This window comes from Macaca mulatta, chromosome 19 (assembly GCF_049350105.2).
Source record: "Macaca mulatta isolate MMU2019108-1 chromosome 19, T2T-MMU8v2.0, whole genome shotgun sequence".
Taxonomy (NCBI): Eukaryota; Metazoa; Chordata; class Mammalia; order Primates; family Cercopithecidae; genus Macaca; species Macaca mulatta.
Genome location: NC_133424.1, coordinates 49,927,957 through 49,951,730, shown reverse-complemented (window position 1 = coordinate 49,951,730; position 23,774 = coordinate 49,927,957). Strand labels below are relative to the sequence as shown.

Here is a 23,774-nt window from a genome sequence, read left to right as displayed (position 1 = left end):
GTGGGCGCCTGTAGTCCCAGCTCCTCGGGAGGCTGAGGCAGGAGAATGGCGTGAACCCGGGAGGCGGAGCTTGCAGTGAGCCGAGATCGCGCCACTGCACTCCAGCCTGGGCGACAGAGCGAGACTCCGTCTCAAAAAAAAAAAAAAATAATAATAATAAATTTAAAATATTAATTTAATTTAAAAAACATGGGTGAACCTTGAAAACATGCTAAGAGAATCAGACAGAAAAAGCCACATACTATATTTTTCCATTTATATAATGTGGGCGAAAGATTACCTAGGTGCTGAGGCAAGAGACTGAAGGCACAAACTGTTTCAGTATAATAAAGAATATAGTTAAAAAAAGAATAGTCATAACACAAATTAGATATAGAGATGATCATGGACAATTATCAATCATTATTATAAACATTAATCATTAGCTTTTAATATTACTCGTTGTTGAATTACTAATATAACCTAGGATTAACCGGCAGGTATAGGGTCAGGTGCTGAAGGGACATTGTGAGAAGTGAGCTAGAAGGCAAGAGGTGAGCCTTCCGTCATGCCTGCAGGAGGGCTGCTTGAGGGCTCCTTGGTCAAGCGGTAACGCCGGTGTCTGGAAGGCACCCATTACTTAGCAGACCGCAAAAGGGAGTCTCCTCTCCTTGCAGGAGTCAGTGAACACTCTGCTCCACCAGCTTCCTGTGGAAGGCTGGATATTATCCAGGCCTGCCCGCAGTCATCTGGAGGCCTAAACCCCTCCCTGTGGTGCTGTGCTTCAGTGGTCACGCTCCTTGTCCGCTTTCATGTTCCTCCCATGCTCCTGGTTCCTCTGACGTTCGTAGTAGACAGTGGTAGAAGAAATAGTAAGTCTTAAAGTCTTTGATCTTCCTTGTAAGTGCATAGAAGAAAACGCTGGCATACACTGCCTTCTCTCTCTGCTTCGGCTGCCTAAAAGGGAAGGGCCCCCTGTCCTATGATCACGTGAGTTGCTTCACCTTGTCAATCACTTAGAAGATTCACCCTCCTTACCCTGCCCCCCTTGTCTTGTATGCAATAAATAACAGTGCGCCCAGCCGTTCGGGGCCACTATCAGTCTCCACGTCTTGATGGTAGTGGTTCCCCGGGTCCAGCTGTTTTCTCTTTATCTCTTTGTCTTGTGTCTTTATTTATTACAATCCCTCATCTCCGCACATGAGGAGAACACCCGCTAAGTCCCGTAGGACTGGACCCTATAATATGAAATGTCCAGAATAGAGAAATCTATAGAGACAGAAAGTAAATTGGTGGCTGCCAGGGGCTGAGGGGAGTGACTGCTAAAGGGTATGGAGGCCGGGTGTGGTGGCTCACACCTGTAATCCTAGCACTTTGGGAGGCTGAGGTGGGCAGATTGCCTTAGCTCGGGAATTTGAGACCAGCCTGAGCAACGTGGGAAAACCTCGTCTCTACTAAAAATTCAAAACATTAGCTGGGTGTGGTGGCGGGCGCCTGTAATCCCAGAGACTACAGAGGCTGAGGCAGGAGAATCACTTGAACCAGGAGGCGGAGGTTGTAGTGAGGCGAGATCATGCTGTTACATTCCAGCCTGGGTGACAGAGCAAGACTCTGCCTCGAAAAACAAACAAAATAAAGGGTATGGAGTTCCTTTTGAGGGTAATATTCCAGAATTAGACAGTGATGATGGTTGCATGACTATGTGAGCATACTAAAAACCACTCAACACTCAATCATACACACACACACAAAAACAAACAAAAAAAACCCCTCCTCCTCCCAGATTCAAGTGACTCTGGTGCCTCAGCCCCCAGAGTGGCTGGGACTACAGGCATGCGTCACCATGCCTGGCTAATTTTTTTAGTAGAGATGTGGTTTTGCCATGTTGACCAGGCTGATCTCAAACTCCTGACCTCAAGTGATTTGCCCACCTCGGCCTCCCACATAGCTGGGATTACAGGTGTGAACCACCAGCCCAGCCAATCATACACTTTAAGAGAGTTAACATTTGACTGGGCATGATGGCTCACACTGGTAATCCCAGCACTTTGGGAGGCTGAGGTGGGCAGATCACCTGAGGTCAGGAGTTCGAGGCCAGCCTGGCCAACATGGAGAAACCCAATCTCTACTAAAAATACAAAAATTAGCCGGGCATTGTGGTGGGTGCCAGTAAGCCCAGCTACTCCGGAGGCTGAGGCAGGAGAATTGTTTGAATCTGGGAGGCGGAGGTTGCAGTGAGCTGAGATTGCATCACTGTACTCCAGCTTGGGTGACAGAGTGAGAATGCATCTCAAAAAAATAATAAATAAATAAATAAATAAATACTTAATATTATGGTAAATAAATTTAGCTTAATAAAGTTTTTTTTTTTTTTTTTTTTTTTTTTTTTTTTTTTTGAGACGGAGTCTCGCTCTGTCGCCCAGGCTGGAGTGCAGTGGCGCAATCTCAGCTCACTACAAGTTCCGCCTCTCGGGTTCACGCCATTCTCCTGCCTCAGCCTCCCAAGTAGCTGGGACTACAGGCGCCTGCCACCATGCCCACTGCTTTTTTGTATTTTTAGTACAGACGGGGTTTCACTGTGTTAGCCAGGATGGTCTCCATCTCCTGACACCGTGATCCCCCCACCTCGGCCTCCCAAAGTGCTGAGATTATAGGCGTGAGCCACCGTGCCCAGTCAAGATGAGATATATATATATATATATATATATATATATATTTTTTTTTTTTTTTTTTCTTTTTTGTTTTGAGACGGAGTCTCACTCTATCACCCAGGCTGGAGTGCAGTGGCTCGATCTCGGTTCACTGCAAACTCTGCCTCCCAGGTTCACACCATTCTCCTGCCTCAGCCTCCTGAGTAGCTGGGACTACAGGCGCCGCCACCACGCCTGGCTAATTTTTAGTAGAGATGGGGTTTCACCGTGTTACCCAGGATGGTCTTGATCTCCTGACCTCGTGATCCGCCTGCCTTGGCCTCCCAAAGTGCTGGGATTACAAGCGTGAGCCACTGTGCCTGGCCAGATGTTATATTTTTTAATCCAAAAAAAAATCTGATCTTATCATTCCTTTGTTTTTTGTGAAGTTTTTTGGAAAGAAGTTCTCACTCTGTTGCCCAGGCTAAAGTGCAGTGGTGTAATCATCGCTCACTGCAGCCTCAAACTCCTGGGTTCAAGTGATTCTCCTGCCTGAGTCTGCTGAGGACCTGGGACTAGGGGCATTACACCATGCCCAGCTAATATTTTTACTTTTTTTTTTTTGTTTGAGACGGAGTTTTGCTCTTGTTGCCCAGGTTGGAGTGCAATGGCACAGTCTTGGCTCACTGCAACCTCTGCCTCCTAGGTTCAAGCTATTCTCCTGCCTCAGCCTCCCAACTAGCTGGGATTACAGGCACCCACCACCATGCCCAGATAATTTTGTATTTTTAGTAGAGATAGGGTTTCGCCATGTTGGCCAGGATGGTCTCGAACTCCTGACCTCAGGCGATCCACTAGCCTTGGCCTCTCAAAGCGCTGGGATTACAGGCATGAGCCACTGCACCCGGCCTTTTACTTTTTTTGTAGAGATGGTGTCTCACTATGTTAGCCAGGCTGATCTAAAACTCCTGGCCTCGGCCGGGCGCGGTGGCTCAAGCCTGTAATCCCAGCACTTTGGGAGGCCGAGACGGGCGGATCACGAGGTCAGGAGTTCGAGACCATCCTGGCTAACACGGTGAAACCCCATCTCTACTAAAAAATACAAAAAACTAGCCGGGCGAGGTGGCGGGCGCCTGTAGTCCCGGCTACTCGGGAGGCTGAGGCAGGAGAATGGCGTAAAAACCCGGGAGGCAGAGCTTGCAGTGAGCTGAGATCCGGCCACTGCACTCCAGCCTGGGCGACACAGCGAGACTCCCTCTCAAAAAAAAAAAAAAAAAAAAATTCCTGGCCTCAAGGGATCCTCCTGCCTTAACGTTCCCAGAGTGCTGGGATTACAGGCTTGAGTCACCGTGCTCAGCCTGTCATTCTGGTTTTTAACTCTCTCATGGTTCTTTTCTCACTTAGTAGTAAGACCAAAGTCCTCATCCTCAGCCTGTCCCAGCAGGCCCCACATAACGTACCCCCATCACGTCTCTGACCTTGTCCCCTCAGACTTACCCTGTAACTCCCTCTGCCCAGCCACAAAGGTCTTCAGTTCTCACTTCAGAGGTTTTTTTTTTTTTTTTTTTTTTTTTTTTGTGACGGAGTTTCACTCTTGTTGCCCAGGCTAGAGTGCAGTGGTGTGGGATCTCAGCTCACTGCAACCTCAGCCTTCTGGTTTCAAGTGATTTTCCTGCCTCAGCCTCCCGAGTAGCTGGGATTACAGGCAACCACCACAACGCCCAGCTAATTTTTGTATTTCTAGTAGAAACGGGGTTTCACCGTGTTGAACTCCTGACCTCGTGATCTGCCCGCCTCGGCCTCCCAAAGTGCTGGGATTACAGGCGTGAGTAACCGCGCCCGGCCGACTTCAGAGGTTTTGCATTTGCTGTTTCTTCTCCTTGGGATGTTTTTTCTCTAGCTGTTCCCATTCCCATGTGAGCACATATGGTATGCATTCACACACACACACACAGGAGTCATTCAATAAGGTAAATATAAAGTAAATGAAAATTAAAACCAGTTTTTACCTCAGATTGACAAATGTAAAAAAAAATGTGCAGTATTTTGAGATAGTGGGGAAAATTCCTTTTTTATATAGAAATGCTGAGAACTCAAATTGTTACAGTGCTAATGGAGGGTAATTTGGCGAAATCTTTCAAAATGCAAAATGTACCAACTTGAAAGTATTTTAGCAATCCACAACAAGATAAGTTAAAAATGCCATCTGTTTGAGAGAAATTAGAATGGAAGTTCCAAAACACCTTTCTGTAAAATGCAGCCAAATTAAAATGGAGAGGGAAATTGAGAGCCTCAGTGCTTATATTGGACAAGGAGAAAGACCTATCAAAATTTAAGAAGTTTTGGAAAAGAACAGCAGGAGAAACGTAGGCTTGGTGCCATGGCTCACACCTATAATCCTAACACTGTGGGAGGTTGAGGTGGGAGGATTGCTTGAGCCCAGGAGTTCAAGATTACCCTGGGCAACATAGTGAGACTCCGGCCTCTACCAAAAAAAAAGAAAAAAGAAAAAAAAATTAGGGTGGCTGGGCACTGTGGCTCACGCCTGTAATCCCAGCACTTTAGGAGGCCAAGGTGGGCAGATCACTTGAGGCCAGCAGTTGAGACCAGCTTGGACAAAATGGTGACACCCCATCTCTACTAAAAATACAAAAATTAGCCTGGTGTGGTGGCGTGTACCTGTAATTCCAGCTACTCAGGAGGTTGAGGTAGGATAATCGCTTGAACCTGGGAGGCAGAGGATGCAGTGAGTGGAGATCACCCTCCTGCACTCCAGCCTGGGCAACAGAGTGAGACTCCATCTCAAAAAAAAAAAAAAAAAATTAGGGCTGATGGCATGTGCTTGTGGTCTCAGCTACTCACCAGGCTGAAGTGGTAGGATCACTTGAGCCCAGGAGGTCGAGGCTGCAGTGAGCTGTGTATGCATCACTGCACTCCAGCTTGGGGGACAAACTGAGACTCTTGTCTCAAAAGAAAAAAAAAAAAAAAAAGAATGAGACCTTCTCATATACTGCTGGTGGGAATATATGGTATAGATACATCGGAAAACAATTTGTTACTATCCAATAATGTTAAAATGTTAGGTGACCCAGCAATCCCACTCCTACCTACATGCCCTGAGAACTCTCACACATGGACACAAGAAGATATCACTAGGAATGTTCACAGCAGCATTATATTTATTTATTTATTTATTTATTTAAGGCGGAATCTTGCTCCGTCGCCCAGGCTCGGTCGCCCAGGCTGGAGTGCAGTGGCATGATCTCGGTTCACTGCAAACTCCGCCTCCCGGGTTCACGCTATTCTCCTGCCTCAGCCTCCCGAGTAGCTGGGACTACAGGCACCCGCCAACACGCCCGGCTAATTTTATGTATTTTTTTTTAGTAGAGAGAGGGTTTCACCGTTTTATCCAGGATGGTCTCAATCTCCTGACCTGGTGATTGGCTCGCCTCGGCCTCCCAAAGTGTTGGGATTACAGGCGTGAGCCACCGCACCCGGCTTTTTTTGAGACAGAGTCTCACTCTGTTGCCCAGGCTGGAGTGCAGTGGCACACACAATCTCGGCTCACTGCAACCTCCACCTCAGGGGTTCAAGCAATTCTCCTGCCTCGGCATTCTGAGTAGCTGGGATTACAGGCGGCTGCCACCACACCAGCCTCATTTTTGTATTTTAAGTAGAGACCGGGTTTCGCCATGTTGGCCAGGCTGGTCTCAAACCCCTGACCTCAAGTGATTCTCCTGCCTCGGCCTCCCAAAGTGCTACGATTACAGGCGTGAGCCACGGTGCCCAGTCTTTTTTTTTTTTTTTTTTTTTTTTTTTTTTTTTTGGTGTCGTTTGTTTCTGAGACAGGGTCTCGCTTTGCCAGCCTCCACCTCTTAGGCTCAAGTGATCCTTCCGCCTCAGCCTCCTCAGTAGCTGGGAATACAGTTGCACGCCACCATACCCAGCTAATTTTTTGTATTTTATGTAGCGAGAAGGTTTCGCCATGTTGCCCAAGCTGGTCACGAGCTCCTGGCCTCAAGCCATCTGCCCACCTCGGCCTCCCAAGTGCTGGGATTACAGGGGAAGCCACCGTGCCCGGCTGGCATGGGTTTACAGGGATCTGCAAGGGTCAGATTAAGCTTTGTGTGGATTAAGAACGGGAGCGACTTGCTCTTTCAGAGGCTGCCCAGCTGTGGTAATTTTCCGTGGTTCTTCCACCCTCTGGGTCATTTTTACTTCAACTGTGAAATGCGGGTAGGCCTCTAAGGTCCCGTTTCCATTCTCTGCATTCCTCATGACCATCCAGACAAAGCTGCTACCGCCATCCCAACGGATGAGGAAGGCTAAGTTACTTTCCTAAGGCCACAGACAGTAAATGCAGCTTCCACGTTGGAACCCCGGTAGGGTGGCTCCAGTCCCCTGCTCTGAACCCCCCAACTCTACAGCCTACCCCATCACCCTAATAGGCCTTGCAGTGCAGTGGTGATGCGTCTGCTCCGGCGTCAGACCAGCCCCGCCATGCCACTTGCAAGCTGTGGCATCCTGGGTTAGTCACTTGCGCCCCTTCAGCCCATTTCCTTATGTGAGCAATGTACACCCCAAACACTTGCCTCAGCCAAAACAACACTTGCCTGACCAGGAGGAAAGATGCGCGAGTCTCAAACAACTGCGTGACTTTCCGTCTGCGGGGGGCGGGGGTGGATTTTTGGGGAAAAGGGACGCGGAGCCCGAACGCCGCGGCTCCAAGGTCTTCCCGCTCCTTTCTTGCCTGATTTCCTCCATTCCCCCGCGGGGCGACCCTCGGTCTCCTACCGTGTCCCCGCTCCCGCGCCCCCTGCCCCCAATTTTTCTTCCTCCCACGGGGCTGAAAAAAGGTCGTGGTCCCTTTAAGGCCCGCCCCTCCCTCTCCCAAAACTTCCCAGTGTCTGCTCTTTTCGATCCGGGACGGCCGGTCAGGCTCGCCGCCGAGCTGGTAGGGGCTGGGGGCGAGGGGTGCGGGAGGGTGACCGGGGCACTGGCGGGCGGCGCCGCGCGCGACCAGGGGCCGGGGTCCGAGCAGCGGGGTGGGGGCGGGGCGGCGGCCGGGAGCGCTGGGGTTGCGGGTCACCAGGCCGGCCGGGCGGCCTGGAACGTGCGGCGCAGGGGACACCGTACCGCCGCGCTCCGGCCGTGCGCGCCGGCGCGAGGGGCGTCCGGGCCGGGCGCGGGGGCGGGGAGGGGAGGGGCCCCCTCTCTCCCCCTCCCCCCACCGCATTCCTCTGACGTTGGGACCGAGCGACCCCGCCCTTCGTCGCGACCGGCCCCGCCTTCTCCCGTCACGCGGGTCACGTGCTTCAGACGCTGCCCCGCCTCCGTCTCTGTTCAGTCAGCGTGTTCGGATCTTCCCGGCGTCCGGGAGAGCTGACCGAGGTCCCCAGCAGGGCCCCCTCCCCCATCTTTATTTTCCCTCGCCAGCAGAGCCACCACGCCTGTCCCCCTCTTGTATTGCCATAGACCCCATTTTTTCTGAGATTGGGTTTCGCTCCGTCGCCCAGGCTGGAGTGCAGGAGCGCCATCACGGCTCACTGCAACCTCGAACCCCGGGGCTCAAGCGAGCCTCCCGCCTTGGCCTCCCCAAGTGCTGGGATTACAGGTGTGAGCCACCACACACGGCCTCCATTTCAAACTTAGTTTCCACCCGGACCTCAACTCGAAAGCCCCCATCAGCCAGGCGGAAAGGTCCTGGAGCACTTTTGAGGCGCCCCCCGCATTTCTCACGACGCTAGCTTCGCTATTCTTTTCCCCCTTTGGCGACATCGTCACTTGCCAATAGCTTCGATAAGGTGTTCCCCCCGCCAACCCGGCGCGGGCAGCCCCATAATGTTATGTTCCGTAGGACAGGATCCCGGGTTAATCCCCGTTTGACCCCTCCGCTTGCGCGTGATAACTGGGGCGCTTGTCTCCCCCACCCCCAGGCTTCGCCAGTTGTGTTTAGTTGGAGTCGAGATACCCTCCGACATTCTCTCGGGGCAGTGCGGGTGGTCTTACCCCGCCCTTGAGGAAGAAAGGTCTGACGCAAGCACAGATCACAAGAACGCCTCCCCTGTGCAGGGGGCTTGCACTGGGCGCTTGGTAGGTGGCCACCCTCTCCAAGGTCGGGGCCAGGGCCTCCTGTGGTGCTCATAGGGGTCGAGCTGTCAGGTAAAAATCACTGGCCCGAGTTACGGCTGGGGGTCTGGGATGGCAGGGGCCTGTGAATTTAGATCGCACAGACTAGATGACTTGGCCCTTAGCTCCTGCAGGAGGGGTAGTGGAGGGACTATCCCAGGTGGAAGGGACTGCACGGGCACAGATCGAGAGTGCTCGGAAGAGCCTTCTCCCAAGGGAAACCGAAAGGCGTTGCGGCTGAATTTAGAACTGGATAGGGTCCGAAGACAGTCGGCAGCAGCGAGTGGTTTTATACTGAGGAAAAGGCTCAGATTTGGGATTTTAAGAATTCTTCCTAGAGGTAGAGAGGAACAGGGTATAGTGATGGCGACAGAGATACCCTGGGAGTTCCTGTCAATCTTGGTCTAGCCTTCCGGCGCACACACAGTGGCCGCTCGGTAAATACTCCGAGTATTCCAGGCCGTCACTCTCTAGAGGGGTGGCCCCGCCTCTGGGCGGTGCCTGAAAGCATATTTGCGCATGCCTTCTCGCCTTCGCTGGTTTCGTAGACCGCACCAAAGAGCGCCTACCCTGGGGTGGGGCTCCCCATTTTATCCAATCAGAGCGTATCAGTAGTCCTACCATCTAGTGAGAGGGTGCGCTCCACTCTCCATTGACCAATCAATGGAGACGCAGAAGAATGGGCATCTGTAGTAACCACTGGAGAGAGACCAAAAAAGGGCGGGGCTTCCTTGTCTCCTTGCGAAGTGGCGCGGGAAGGTAGTCTTTGTGACTGGGTACTGACGGATTAGCGAAGAGACCAATGAAAGTGGGAGGGAGGCGGGGATTCTTGGGAGGTTTAGAGCGCCGCTCCTATCAGGTGCTTTTAGGGAGGCCACCCGCGCCAGAAATCCGACCTATGAAATTGGATTTTATTTTAAGGCGGCGGGGTCGACGGAATGATTGGCAGAAAGCGATCACCTATAAAGAGTGTCTCAGACAAACAAGGGCGGGCCCTCCTGCAGAACGGCGTGGGCAATGTCCAATAAGCGCGCAAGGCGTGTGGAGGCCTACCCTTCCCCCGCGGCGGGACCAGTGGCTCCCCCTATCGGGTGGGGGCGGCGGGTGACGGGCGTGTCCCTCCCCCAATGAGAGGCGGGGGGAGGCGGGTTCTGCGCCGCCATGTCGCGGAGGCTGCTGCCCCGGGCGGAGAAGCGGCGTCGGCGGCTGGAGCAGAGGCAGCAGCCGGACGAGCAGCGGAGGCGGTCGGGAGCGATGGTGAAGATGGCGGCGGCGGGCGGCGGAGGCGGCGGTGGCCGCTACTACGGCGGCGGCAGTGAGGGCGGCCGGGCCCCTAAGCGGCTCAAGACTGACAACGCCGGCGACCAGCACGGAGGCGGCGGCGGTGGCGGTGGAGGAGCCGGGGCGGCGGGCGGCGGCGGCGGCGGGGTGAGGCCAGGGCCCTAGGAGCCGGGAAGGCCGGAAAGTGCGGGACAATTTCCCACCTTGAGGGCATTTTATTTTTTTAGGGGGCTTCTGCGCACGCGCTCAGGCCATCGCGCCGTTGACGGTGTGGGGGAGGGGCGGCCGTTGGGCAAACGGCGGGGTTTGCGCGAGGACAGGCGCCTGCGCGTGCGCGCGGTCCGGAGCTGGGGCGGGGGGGCGCGGAGGAAGTAGCTCGTGAGGCGAGCGGCCCAGGGCGCAGGCGCCGCGGGCTGGCGTGTGGGGGCCGGGCACGAGGCCCGGCCGGTTTTTTTCCCCTTTTCTTCGCTGGCCCCATGCGCAGGCGCAGTTCTCCCGCCCGGCCTCGTGGGCGGTTGGGGGAGCGCCTCGTGAGCGGGAACGGGTGGGCGGCGGCCTTGTCCTCTGGAGTGGGGAATTACGTCCGATGGCAGCTTAATCTCTGAGGCCCAGCCTTGTTTCTATACAGCAATGGATGTGTTTAGTTTAAATATTAGAACAGAGTATCTCCGTTATTTTTGTAGACATTGAAAATGGGAAGAGGATTTGTTAAATGAACTTTCAGCCTTTTAGGAGTTGAGCGAAGCTTTGAAACTATCACAAGTTCCGGGGATTCATTGGGTACCGAGGATTTGATAAACGAAACTGTTCCCTGGCCGTGCTGGAATTTCGATCCCTTGTAATCACTCCCTCCGAAAACACTAGTCGTTGCTTTTGGAGTGGGGCCCAGTCCCCACTCCTTCCAAGATCTTGAAGTCTTCCAGTGCAGCCCATTTGCAGGGTTTTCTGGGATTTAGGGGTTATGAGTTGCTAGCGTTTTAATCTTCGTCAGGCCTTGTCCCACACGTTTTAAAGACATCTTAAAGTCCTTAACGCTCCTCCGTGAGGTTGGGAGAGGTACTGGGATTCCCGATTTACAGAGGAGGAAATTGGCCAAGAGAGAGATGAGGTGAATTACTGTAGGTGGCACAACTAGTGAGGGGCAGGGCTGGAGTTAGAACTCCCATTTGTGGGAGCTGCTAACCTGGCGGGAGTGCCTCCCCCTGTGGTTCGGGTGGTTCATTCCTGAAATAGAATCCAATTCTACCTCCATTCCACGCTCTTCTGCCCAGTGATTCTCAGACAGGGGGCTGGTCCCAGAGCCCAGGAGAGGTGAAAGAGAGTTAATTTTCCTCCTGATGACCAGAGGCTTTGGTCTGTGGATGAGTGTAAGATACTTCTAGGAAGGAGCAGTCTTGGTTCTTAATGGTATGGATTGGAGTTTCTGGTCTTTCTAAAAGACCTTCCGTCTGGGTGTGGGGGCTCATGCCTGTAATCCCATCACTTGGGAGGCTGAGGCAGGCAGATCACCTGAGGTCAGGAATTCAAGAACAGCCTGGCCAACATGGCTGTTTTAGTAGAGACCATCTCTACTAAAAATTCAAAAAAATTAGCCGAGTGTGGTGGCAGGGGCCTGTAATTCCAGCTACTTGGGAGGCTGAGGCAGGAGAATCGCTTGAACCTGGGAGGTGGAGGTTGCAGTAGACCAAGATCTCGCCATAGCACTCCATCCTGGGTGACAGAGTGAGACTCCATCTCAAAAAATAAATAAGAGACCTTTCTTGTCCTGTTTTTCCTTGGTCTGACCTAGGCAGTAATTTCCAAAGCAGATTTTGGTGGGAGGGTGATTCAAGACTAGAAGGGGTCAAGACTGGCCTGGCTGCCCCAGTTTCTGGGGCACGTGTTGTTTTTTGCCCTGACTGAACCTAGGTGTGAGTGGTGGCGAACAGGTGTACTTAGCTAGGTGATGGTGGCTGAGCCAGTGAAAGGGCAAGGAATTTGGGGCACATGCAAAGGGGATGTCCTCATTCAAACTGTAGATAGCCGTTAGAGCCCTTCCTCCCAGTGTGTCTCCTTCTCCAGCTACTCTTTTCCCATGTTTCCTTGGTCAAGTGGACCAGTGGGAAGAGAGGGGGGTCCCTGGAAGAACGTAATATTTGGAACTTGTGTGGTCCTCTCTCCATCTACCTTCCTTAGAAGCTACAGCAAGAGCCAGAGGGCAAGTGACCACCCACTCAGGACCACTGTTCTGCTGACCCAGAATCCTTTTGGGCTGATTGACTTCAATGCTGCCCTTCGTCTGTTCTGTGCATCCTTCCTGGATGACATCCAACTGTCTTATCTGACTGGGTCTTCAACAGCACAAAGGCCAGTGGGCCGTCATCTTGTACAGCAAGAAAAGAATTCTTGTTTTTGCTTCCTTTCTTAGGAGAACTACGATGACCCGCACAAAACCCCTGCCTCCCCAGTTGTCCACATCAGGGGCCTGATTGACGGTGTGGTGGAAGCTGACCTTGTGGAGGCCTTGCAGGAGTTTGGACCCATCAGGTACTGGGCTTGGAGGCCAGGAGTTGGGCTTCCAGAGTTGACTTCTTGGTGCCCTTGTGTGTCCACGATTTCTGGTTGGAAGTAGTGATTTCGTTGCCATACTGGTCTGGGTTCTGTGGCCCCTCTGCTTTTGGGTTGGCCATTGTACTTTTTATCAGATTACAGCAAGTTCCATGATCCTTTTTCCTTCCTTCCTTTTTCCTTTGCCTTGTAGTTTCTCGTCAGTGTTCTATTTTTTTAAGACAGAGTAAGCTCTCGCTCTATGGCCCAGGCTAGAGTGTAGTGGCGCAGTCTTACCCAGTTTCAGGCAATCCTTTTGCCTCAGCCTTCTGAGTAGCTGGGACTACAGGCATGCACCACCATGCCTGGCTAATTTTTCTTTTTTTTTTTCTTTTTTTTTTTTTGAGACAGAGTCTCGCTCGGTCACCCAGGCTGGAGTTCAGTGGCCGGGTCTCGGCTCACTGCAAGCTCCGCCTCCCGGGTTTAGGCCGTTCTCCTGCCTCAGCCTCCCGAGTAGCTGGGACTACAGACGCTCGCCACCTCGCCCGGCTATTTTTTTGTATTTTTTACTAGAGACGGGGTTTCACAGGGTTAACCAGGATGGTCTTGATCTCCTGACCTCGTGATCCACTCGTCTCGGCCTCCCAAATGCCTGGCTAATTTTTATATTTTTTTGTAGAGGCATGGTTTTGCCATGTTGGCCAGGCTGGTCTCAAACTCCTGGGCCCAAGCAATCTGCCCACCTAGCCATCCCAAGTTTTAAGGTTAGTGGCATGAGCCACTGCTCCTGGCCAGTGTTCTTTCATTCAGCAAGTAGTTACTGTATATTTGGTGCATGCTATATACTGCAGATACAGTAGTGAGCTGTATCTGGATTCCTTCTCTTAGAAAGTTGCTCTCCTAGAGTGATTTACACTGTGAGAGCGTAAGCTCAAGAAGCCATCCTATGGGCAGCATCTGTTAGTGTGGTGAGGAGAGGTCAGGAAGGCTTCCCAGAGGAGGTCTAGCTCAGTTAGACCTCTTTGGCCTTTGGTACTACTTGTGTCTTGGGGTGTTCAGGTTGGGGAACCATAACCATGATAGGGCCGCAGAGGAGTCCAGAGGCTGTGGAGGAGTCAGTTCTCAAAAAATCAAATGATACCCTCCTCCTGTCTCCATTTTCCTGAGAGGATTGAAACCTGTGTTCTCTTTGCCAGCTATGTGGTGGTAATGCCTAAAAAGAGACAAGCACTGGTGGAGTTTGAAGATGTGTTGGGGGCTTGCAACGCAGTGAACTACGCAGCCGACAACCAAATATACATTGCCGGTCACCCAGCTTTTGTCAACTACTCTACCAGCCAGAAGATCTCCCGCCCCGGGGACTCGGATGACTCCCGGAGCGTGAACAGTGTGCTTCTCTTTACCATCCTGAACCCCATTTATTCGATCACCACGGTGCGTGCCAGCAGGCATTTCTTGTGAGGTGTCCCTTCTTCCTTTTCTCCCCTCATTCCCTCCCCTAAGCCAGACTGACCTGGCAGTGCCTCTTCATCTTGCCTGTGTTTACTTTTGCAGGATGTTCTTTACACTATCTGTAATCCTTGTGGCCCTGTCCAGAGAATTGTCATTTTCAGGAAGAATGGAGTTCAGGCGATGGTGGAATATCCTTTGCTGGAAAATAGGTATTCCTTAGGGTAGGGACTCTTGCAGGGCTTGACAGTGGTCATTCTTTGAGCCAGCATGTGTCTACTGACCATGGGAGTGGCTGCCATGTACCAGATACCTTCACAGAGCCCAGTGACTGAGTGGGGAGGCTGTTAAAGAATGAGGCATATTGTGTGGACGTGCAGATCTTAGGGGAGAGAGCATGTATTAGGAGATACAAAGGAATTTATTTTTGTTTTCTTTTTATTATTTATTTATATTTTGAGATGGAGTTTAGCCCTTGTTGCCTGGGCTGGAGTGCAGTGGCGCGATACTGGCTCACTGCAACCTCTGCCTCCTAGGTTCAAGCAATTCTCCCGCCTCAGCCTCCCTAGTAGGATTATAGACCCCCACCACCATGCCCAGCTAGTTTTTTGTATTTTTAGTAGAGATGTGGTTTCACGTTGGCCAGGCTGGTTTCGAACTGACCTCAGGCAATCCACCCACCTCATCGTCCCAAAGTGGTGGGATTACAGGCGTGAGCCACCGCGCCAGGCTAGGAATTTATTTTTAAAGATGTTTATTCTAAGCCAAATACGAGTGACCAAGATATGGGGAACGTAGTCTCAAGAGGTCGTGAGAAAATGTACCCTTGGGAAAGGAATTTATTTAAAAGGGGATGTGGGGCCGGGTGTAGTGGCCCATACTTGCAATCCCAGCACTTTCAGAAGCTGAGGCGGGCGGATCACCTGAGGTCAGGAGTTTGAGACCAGCCTGGCCAACATGGTGAAACCCTGTCTCTAATAATACAAAAATTAATCAGGCATGGTGGTGAATGCATGTAATCCCAGCTACTCTGGAGGCCGAGGCAAGAGAATCGCTTGGGCCTGGAAGGCGGAGATTGCAGTGAGCCGAGAGTGTGCCACTGCACTCCATCCTGGGCAACACAGCGAGACTCCATATCCCAAAAAAAAAAAGGCGCAGCATGTGTGAAGGTTTCTGAGGAGGTGATGTCCTATTTCTATGAGCAAATAGGAGCTGATACTCAAGGTGAAGGAATCAGCCTCTGCAAAGGTTGTAAAGTCAGAAGGAGCTTGTGTTGGATGGAGAAACTGAAAGATCTGAGGATCGCAGAGTAGCTGGCAAGCAGACGGGTTTGGAAGAAGTTTTTAGGGCATCCTAGACAGCGATATGATGCTTGGGGCAGAGGCAGGAAAAAGCCACTGATGGACTTTCAGGGCAGAGCTGTAGTTGGGTGGTGGTTTCAGATTTAGTCGAAGGGCCAGAGGGCTGAGATGGAGAAGGTGGTGTGGCAGAAGAGGTTGCTAGTAGCCATGGGTGGGGGTGCAGATTATGAGAGAACTCTGGCCAGTAACTGCTCACCCAGGGCAGCATTGAGTCCATCAACACCATTTTGGTCTCTCAACCTGAGGCTAGTGACTGGCAGTGAGCTAATCCCAAAGCCTCCACCTGTACCACAGTCTTAGGATACCACCTTGTCCTTATCCCTCTCTGGGGTAACTTGAAGTCCTTCTCCAAGATCTCCTGTGATGCGACTTTCCTTAACTTGACTCACATTTGACTCTGTTCAAAGTGCCCAGCGGGCCAAAGCCTCTCTCAATGGGGCTGATATCTATTCTGGCTGTTGCACTCTGAAGATCGAATATGCAAAGGTACGTCTGGGAGGTGACTGACTGCCCCTCGTCAGCTTCCAGGTGAGCTGGGGCATGGCTGACCTCAAGCCTTGTCTTGTCCTTGCAGCCTACACGCTTGAATGTGTTCAAGAATGATCAGGATACTTGGGACTACACAAACCCCAATCTCAGTGGACAAGGTAATCTTGATGGCCACTTTGTTCTAAACATACCTGCCTTGCCTTCACTCGACTAGTGCACTTCATAGGTCTGGGCTCAGGGTTATGTAATGCCATTGGGCTCCCCATGGACATGGGAGGGCCTTGGGGTCAGCTCTTGGACATCCTAGTGGGATAAGGGGCGTGAGAGGCCTCCTTGGGTCTTCACTGCTGCTTGGGGCCTTCCGGTGCTGCCCAGGATACAGAGGCAAGGCAGAAGCCTGGACGGGTGGGGAGCAGGGCCTCACTGAGGATGAGGCATGGGGGTGGCCTTAGAAATCAGCAGTGGCTCCTTTGAGAGTCTGGTTAGGGTCACTGACTCCATTCTTGCTGGGCCAGGAATTGTCCTCTTGTTCTGCGTTGTTGAGAGGGTCTGATTTGGGGGAGTGGCAGTGTGGGGGGCAATGAGATCTCCCGGGCTCTTGCAGCGAGCCTTTGAGCAAGCTGACCCTGTGGAGGTGAGACACTCTGGATTGGACCAGGGCGGACATGCCTCACATCATTTGTAGAGGGGACGCAACATCTCTGCAGGTGGCCCAAATGGACAACCCCCTTCCTAGTGTCTGTCAAGAATGGTTTGCCTTTGGTAGCAGGGAGAGGTGGAGGATTGCCTGTGAGAAACAGCGGCAGCCCCCCAACAAGACCATCCATCTCTGTGTCTGTCTTGGTCTGATACGTCGGACCATGGGCTGAGGGAGGAGGCTCGATGCTGACATCGCACAGGCCCTGAGAGGCCAAAGCCCCCCATTCATAGGCAGGCCTGTCTTGCTTGCCCTTGCATCTGGGAAGCAGTGGGCAGGGTGGGCTAGACTCTCCCCAGGATCCTCACAGTGGGCCCTGTGGGCCTGGCTGCTCCCTCCAAAGGTCAGAGGCAAATTGGTGACCAAGTGAATGTACCAGAGCGGGCAATGGCATTACATGACTGCTAACAGAAACATGGCAACAACCATTTCTTCTCCAAGGAACATAAATAGAAGATGTGCAGACCGGCAGGGGCTAGTGGCAGGGGGCTGGCTGTGCATTGGTTTTGATGCCTCTCAGCTTTGGCAGCCCCAAGGCTGGGGCCCAAAAAAAAACGAGGGCTGATGAGGTGACCTGGAGTGAGGGCGGTGCTTCGCCACCCCTCAGGAACCATACTTCAGCGGCTCTGCCTCTGCACATTGCTCACCAACACACAGGGTAGAAAACCACTAGCTCTTCCTGGAGAGAACAGAACATGCAGCCTCCACCACGTCCCCAGAAACAGCTGCAGACTTGAGCTCACTACATCAAGAACACCACACCGCGCTCCAAGGAACAGCTACAAGCACAGAGACAGAGGCATACAGAGACAAAGAGAGAAAGAGACGCAACATGGCAGCAGACACTGCTTTTTTTATTAAACATTAAAAAAGTCAAAATCCAAGCAAACTTGAACCCGAGAATGTACACAGAAGTAGGAAACACAGAGAACAGAGCTGTCCCAGCCAGCCAGCGAGCGGTGCTCTTTTCGGAGAACGTTTCATAGACGGAAGTAGATTCCATGGGCCTCCAAGACAATAGGATCCTCTCTCCATTCCTCGCCATATGGGTTTTGTTTTTTAAGTCCTTTGGTTTGGGGAGGGCCTTCTTTTTTTTCTGTTTTGATATTTTTATTTTTTCTGCAGTCACCGGCTGCCAACATAATCTGCACCAACTGGAGATCAGAAACAAAAAAATTTAACCACAACAAAAAAAATCAAAAAAAAAAAAAAACAGACCTAAAACCAGACAGCCAAACAGCTCAGAGGCACACAGTTACCTGCTGCCGGGTAACCAGGTGCGCTCCCAAGGCCAAAAGCGCGAGCGTAGTGGGGCCACTGGCACACCTCATACCAGGAGACACGCACACGGAGCGCTACACAGCCAGAAGCACCGCACCACCGCACTGCAGCACATATGTGAGGAGGTGACAACACGGAGGGACACTACCCACTTCATACACCTTTATTTCCACTTTTCTGATATCTTCTGAGGACAGAACATCTGTGAGCCATTTTTGATTTAATCAAAATACTGACTTTTAAAACAATTCTTTAAAAAAATTGTAGCGGATGTGTACCGTGACTTGTATTTATGACTGTAAAACCATGTGATGCAGGGTCGCAGTGTATGTTTGATGGGACGCCATCTTTCAGAACTGTGCTAACTCACTGTTGAAGCGTCCAATGGTAAGAGAAAATACAGATTTGTTTTTTGTGACAAATGGACATTGTACTCTGTACTTCTGCTGTAAGTAGTCCTTTTCCATCTTTGTAATGACTGGTAACAAAACCCAGGCCGGGTGGCAGGAAAGGGCAGTGGTTTCGAGCCCTGGGTTTTGGAGTCAGCCAGACCTGGGTTCAAATCTGGTTCAGTCACTGACTTGCTTTGTGACTTTGGGCCAAGCGTCTTTTAACTGCTCAGTTAAAAGTTAATGACTCAGTCTTCTTATCTGTAAAATGGGGCTGAAATGTCAGAACCTACCTCATAGGGTTGTTGTGAGGAATTTGAGAAGCTGTGATGTCTGTAAAGCGCTTAGCCCAGTGCCTGCCACTTAAGCGCTAAGTTAACGGCAGTGATTACAAACTGCTGGGGTCGGGTGGATCTGCGCCATTGTTGGGTGTGGGAATGTCGGTACCTTGTACATGATTGCTTCTTTGAACTGATTTTGCCATTGCCCTGCTTGTCAGCTCCTACAGTCAGTCCCTCTTGGGCTGGCGGGACTGGGAGGGAGGGGGGACTGGGATTAAGAAAGAAGGGATCTACAGAGACAGTCTGGAGCTCCTAAAACCTTGGGGGCTTTGTGGGGCAAGCTTGCTTGCTTCCCTCCTGGGTTATTTTCCTGTTTTTAATCTACTCTCCCTTTATTGGGAGTCAGTTTAGAAAGCTGCTTTTGGTTCTCCATAATATATCACCTTCTGTAGCAGCTGCAGGTTCCCCAGAGGGCCTGGGAGCTAGGCTTTCTCCCAGGGTCAGGGCAGGTGAGAGCACAGAACCTGGCCTTGTCCTTCACAGAACAAGACCAACCCTTTGGTGTGAGCGGGGGAAGGAGTGGGCACCAGCTTTGAGGCTCGGGCTTCATGCCCGCCATAGGTCAGATCACAAAAGGAGGCCCCGCAGCCCTTGAGGAAGGGGGGGCTTGCAGTTTGCAGGAGCTGGGGGACTCTCATCAGCCTGTGCAGTCAGGAGGGAGGGAGAGAGGCCAATTTCTGAGTGAGACTCCTAACTGTTTTCTCTGTCCACAGGTGACCCTGGCAGCAACCCCAACAAACGCCAGAGGCAGCCCCCTCTCCTGGGAGATCACCCCGCAGAATATGGTGAGGGCAGGGGGTTCCCCTCCGTGGACTCCCGTGGCTCATGTGCCCCTGCCCGCCGCCCGCCGTGCAAATTCTCACCCGTCCTCCCTCTCTTTCCTTCCCACCCCCCAGGAGGGCCCCACGGTGGGTACCACAGCCATTACCATGATGAGGGCTACGGGCCCCCCCCACCTCACTACGAAGGGAGAAGGATGGGTCCACCAGTGGGGGGTCACCGTCGGGGCCCAAGTCGCTACGGCCCCCAGTATGGGCACCCCCCACCCCCTCCCCCACCACCCGAGTATGGCCCTCACGCCGACAGCCCTGTGCTCATGGTCTATGGCTTGGATCAATCTAAGATGAACTGTGATCGAGTCTTCAATGTCTTCTGCTTGTATGGCAATGTGGAGAAGGTGAGCTGCTGCCAGGCCCGCTGGGTTCCTCACTGAGCCTTGTATCTTGCCAGTCAGCACAGGGGGAAGAACCAGGGGGAGCCTGGCGTGGCGCTGGGCGGGCAGGCCCGGAGTGAGTGACTTAGTGAGCCCAGGCAGCCTGCTTGCAGATGGGCTTTGTTTGGTCCTCACTGCATGTGGGTGTTTTGTTTTTGAATTATGAATGTTTAAAAAAAAAAGTCTTTATCACATAAAAGTACTAATACTAGTACATCAGTATAGATTTATAAAACAAAAAAATGAATCCATCATAGTGAAACACTATCGTTTAAGGATTTCCTCCTGAAAACTTGAAGACCTGGCAACACTAGGCCTTCTGCCTTCCCATGGGATAGTTGACTGTGGCTGGTGGTGGCTAAGTGTCTACCTGAAACCATGTGACGTTTTCCTTATATTAAACCCATCTGGGTCTTAGGAGCCTTTGTGTAGCTCCTGACTTGGCCCGTTACTTAGAGTAGTTCATAACACAGGTGAAGTGTTGTTAGTTACCAGGTACTGTTAAAGGTGCTTTACATGTAGTGACCTGTGTAATTTCTCACATTAGTCCTTAATGAGATGGACGCGGGAAGTGGAGGACGGGGGCCTCAAATAACCCACCCGGGTTCACATAGCCTTTAAGTGAAGTGGGACTCAGAGTCAGACCGCCTGGCTCCAGAGCCGGCACTGCTCCATTGTAACCTAGCTGAAGGAGTATTTGACCTTGTGACCGTAGACACAGCCATCCATAGATCACACGTGTGTGTAACAGGCAGAATGGTGAAAATGGCTGATGTGATTTCTCATTCCTGCACAGTTTTCTGTCGTGCTCCACTAAATGACTTAGTGTTGGGTTATGTCCCACAGTTAAAAACATGACCCAGGCTCTGCTGCTCACCTTGAGCTGAGTACTTGGTATGGGCCAGGCACATTTTTCTAGTGGTCCCGATTCACTGTGAGGACATGGGAGCCCAGAGCTAGAGCAGGGGTTATTATTACTAACTTGGGAGGGGCAGGAGAGGGGATCCTGGCAGCTGGACGGAGGTGCTGACGGCAGCTACTCTCCCCAAGGTGAAATTCATGAAAAGCAAGCCAGGGGCCGCCATGGTGGAGATGGCTGATGGCTACGCTGTGGACCGGGCCATTACCCACCTCAACAACAACTTTATGTTTGGGCAGAAGCTGAATGTCTGGTAGGTGCTCAGGCTAGGGAGGGTGGCAGAGGTACAGGGGAAAAGGAGGGGAACGGGGCCCAGCAGAGGAGCATGGTGAGGCCAAGGTGTTGACTCACACAGAAATGGGGTGTGGCAGGTGTGTTCCCAGATGTTTCTCTGACACCACAGGAGAAAGTGGGTCAGCCTTGCCTCAGCTGTAGAGCAATGCCCCAAGGCACACAGGGCAAGCTGAGCCTCTGGAGGCCACAGGGGAAAGCTTGGGGGACAACTTTGGGTATGACAAAGGCTCCCCTTTCTTCCCTCTTGCAGTGTCTCCAAGCAGCCAGCCATCATGCCCGGTCAGTCATACGGGTTGGAAGACGGGTCTTGCAGTTACAAAGACTTCAGTGAGTCCCGGAACAATCGGTTCTCCACCCCAGAGCAGGCAGCCAAGAACCGCATCCAGCACCCCAGCAATGTGCTGCACTTCTTCAACGCCCCGCTGGAGGTGACCGAGGAGAACTTCTTTGAGGTTTGTGCTGTGGAACTACGCAGGCAGTCGGGTCCTCACCACGGCCGCCTGAGTAGGCCATTCATTTCAGTTTTTTCTGCAACTAGCTCCTATTTGCAGAGTTGTTGAACTCCTGTGCTGCCTGGCCCTGGGTTGAGTGCTAGGGACACAGCAGAGGCCAGGACAGATACAGATCCCTGCTCTGAAACTGGAAAGGGTGAGAATGGCACCAAGTTCCTAGCAATACCGTTTGCCGCGTTCCTTCCTTGCATTTTTGGCAAGCAGAGCAACTCCTCATTTGCTGGGAAAGCTGCTTCCTAGGCCCAGTGATGAGGGCCCAGTTTCACAAGAACCGCATTGGCAGAGCCTTGGGGTGCCATCACTCTGATACCATCAGAAGGTGGGGCCCTGTAAAGCTCAGTCAGGCAACTGAGGCAGCAGGAAGGGAGGAGGAACTCAAGTGGATCTGGCTGTGGTGTGAAACGTTGGCCTTGCGTTCAGCAAATAGCCCGGTGCGGATGCCCAGATAGCTGTTGAGAATGGGAGATGAAAAAAAGAAAAAGCAGCCTTGCAGTCTCAGGCAATTTAATAATTAAAGAGCATTGTTGCTGGGATGCCTTTAGGGTGTGTGATAAAATCTACAAGCCTTTTCTCCTGAAAACTTCAAATACTGAGTCATGCAGGGCCTGGTCTGCTTGAATCCTGTGTGACGGCCCTTTTGTTCCAGAGTTCATTTACTACCTATTTCTTTTGCAGATCTGCGATGAGCTGGGAGTGAAGCGGCCATCTTCTGTGAAAGTATTCTCAGGCAAAAGTGAGTCGAGTGCGCCCATATCCTTCCCCTAGTTACTTGGTGGTTGGTGGGCAGCTGCCTAGTTCCCATTGGGTCAGTCTAAAACCGTTGCTTTTCCCCTTTGCAATCAGGTGAGCGCAGCTCCTCTGGACTGCTGGAGTGGGAATCTAAGAGCGATGCCCTGGAGACGCTGGGCTTCCTGAACCATTACCAGATGAAAAACCCAAGTGAGTATCTGTGAGTCCTGCAGGCATCAACCTGGTGACCTAATGGGTTGGCTGGCTTCAGGCCAGGGATGTCTTTCCTGCCCTTAAGATAGGACCCCGGGGATCTTCTCACTGCTGGTGACACGGGCAGGTGGGACCTGCTCACCTGGAGAGCAGCCTGTGCTCCTCATGGGAGAGAGCCAGCGTGACTACCTGCTGCCACTCTGCCAGCTTGGGAGTTGCTCAGGCTTGTCCTCCAGGGAGGTGGCATTCTCTCTTTGCATCAGAGACTGGCTTAGGTAGGAAAGCCACTCTGTTACCTAGGAAAGAGGCAACACTATCCAGCAGGTAAAACTTGCCCACCTACTTGCTGGGAGAGGCCCACTGCCTTGGGCTGGCAAGGGAGATAGGAATGGAATTCTCTATGGGAATGAGGGAAGAGAAGGAGAAATGCCGTGCATAATTGATAATAAAATTGGCTCATCTTGAAGCCTTACGTTGGGCAGTCACTTCCTAGACCCCTGCAGTTGACCTGCAGAAAATGGGAGATGGGTGCAAAATTGAGGGGACCTGGGTTTGGGGAGCCTCCAAAGACGGGACCCAACCAAACTTCTCTCTCCTTTTCAGATGGTCCATACCCTTACACTCTGAAGTTGTGTTTCTCCACCGCTCAGCACGCCTCTTAATTAGGTGCCTAGGAAGAGTCCCATCTGAGCAGGAAGGCATTTCTCTTTCCTTTATGCCATTTTTTGTTTTTTGTTTTTGTTATTTGCAAAAGATCTTGTATTCCTTTTTTTGTTTTGTTTTGTTTTTTTAATGCTAGGTTCTTAGAGGCTTAACCTTAATGGAAACGCTGAAAGTCTGCAGGGGGAGGGAGAAGGGAACTGATATCTCCCAAGATTAACCTTCACTTTTAAAAAATTACTGTACATGTGATTTTTTTTTTTTCTTTTTCCTGTTCATTCATTTGTGCTGCCCATGTACTCTTGGCACACACATTTCAATAAAATTGTTTGGAAAATAAACACAGCACTTGCTGGCATTCCAGGATGTCTACTTTCCTCCCTGTCTGTCCTGAAGAGACATGAGCAGGCCTGGGCACAGTCGCAGGCCCTCTGGAGGCATACAGAGACCTGAGAGGAGTAGGGTGGGCTGCAGACTGAGAATGGTGCTAGCAATTGAGTCTTTGAGGAAAATCCAGCAGGCTTAGTGGCATTCTTAGTGGGCCCTGCCCAGGCAAGCTCTGTCGGGTGCAGTGGGTCATCACACCTATAATCACAGCACTTTGGGGAGGCCAAGGCGGGGCAGATAATTTGGGCTCAGGAGGTGAAGACCAGCCAGGGCAGCATGGTGAAACCTTGTCACT

At 51.9% G+C, this 23,774-nt stretch overlaps 1 protein-coding gene and 1 long non-coding RNA gene across 4 annotated transcripts; one reads left to right on the top strand and one right to left on the bottom strand.

The window, feature by feature from the left end:
• Nucleotides 1-316: 316 nt before the first annotated feature.
• On the bottom strand, nt 317-7,350 carry LOC144337484 (uncharacterized). Its single transcript, XR_013410669.1, has 2 exons — nt 7,223-7,350; nt 317-1,217 (listed from the first exon to the last, which is right to left on the bottom strand). It is a non-coding gene; the product is annotated as an uncharacterized LOC144337484 (long non-coding RNA).
• A 161-nt stretch (nt 7,351-7,511) lies between these two features.
• On the top strand, nt 7,512-23,437 carry HNRNPL (heterogeneous nuclear ribonucleoprotein L). Of its 3 annotated transcripts, none has more exons than XM_015123798.3 (13): nt 7,512-7,563; nt 12,427-12,545; nt 13,742-13,979; nt 14,100-14,185; nt 15,745-15,841; nt 15,930-16,002; nt 19,266-19,337; nt 19,449-19,729; nt 20,816-20,937; nt 21,229-21,430; nt 22,166-22,223; nt 22,334-22,429; nt 23,036-23,433. In XM_015123798.3, the coding sequence occupies exons 3-13, from the start codon at nt 13,755-13,757 to the stop codon at nt 23,092-23,094; spliced, it is 1,371 nt and encodes a 456-aa protein (XP_014979284.1). In that variant the 5' UTR covers nt 7,512-7,563; nt 12,427-12,545; nt 13,742-13,754; the 3' UTR covers nt 23,095-23,433.
• The last annotated feature ends 337 nt before the right edge of the window (nt 23,438-23,774 follow it).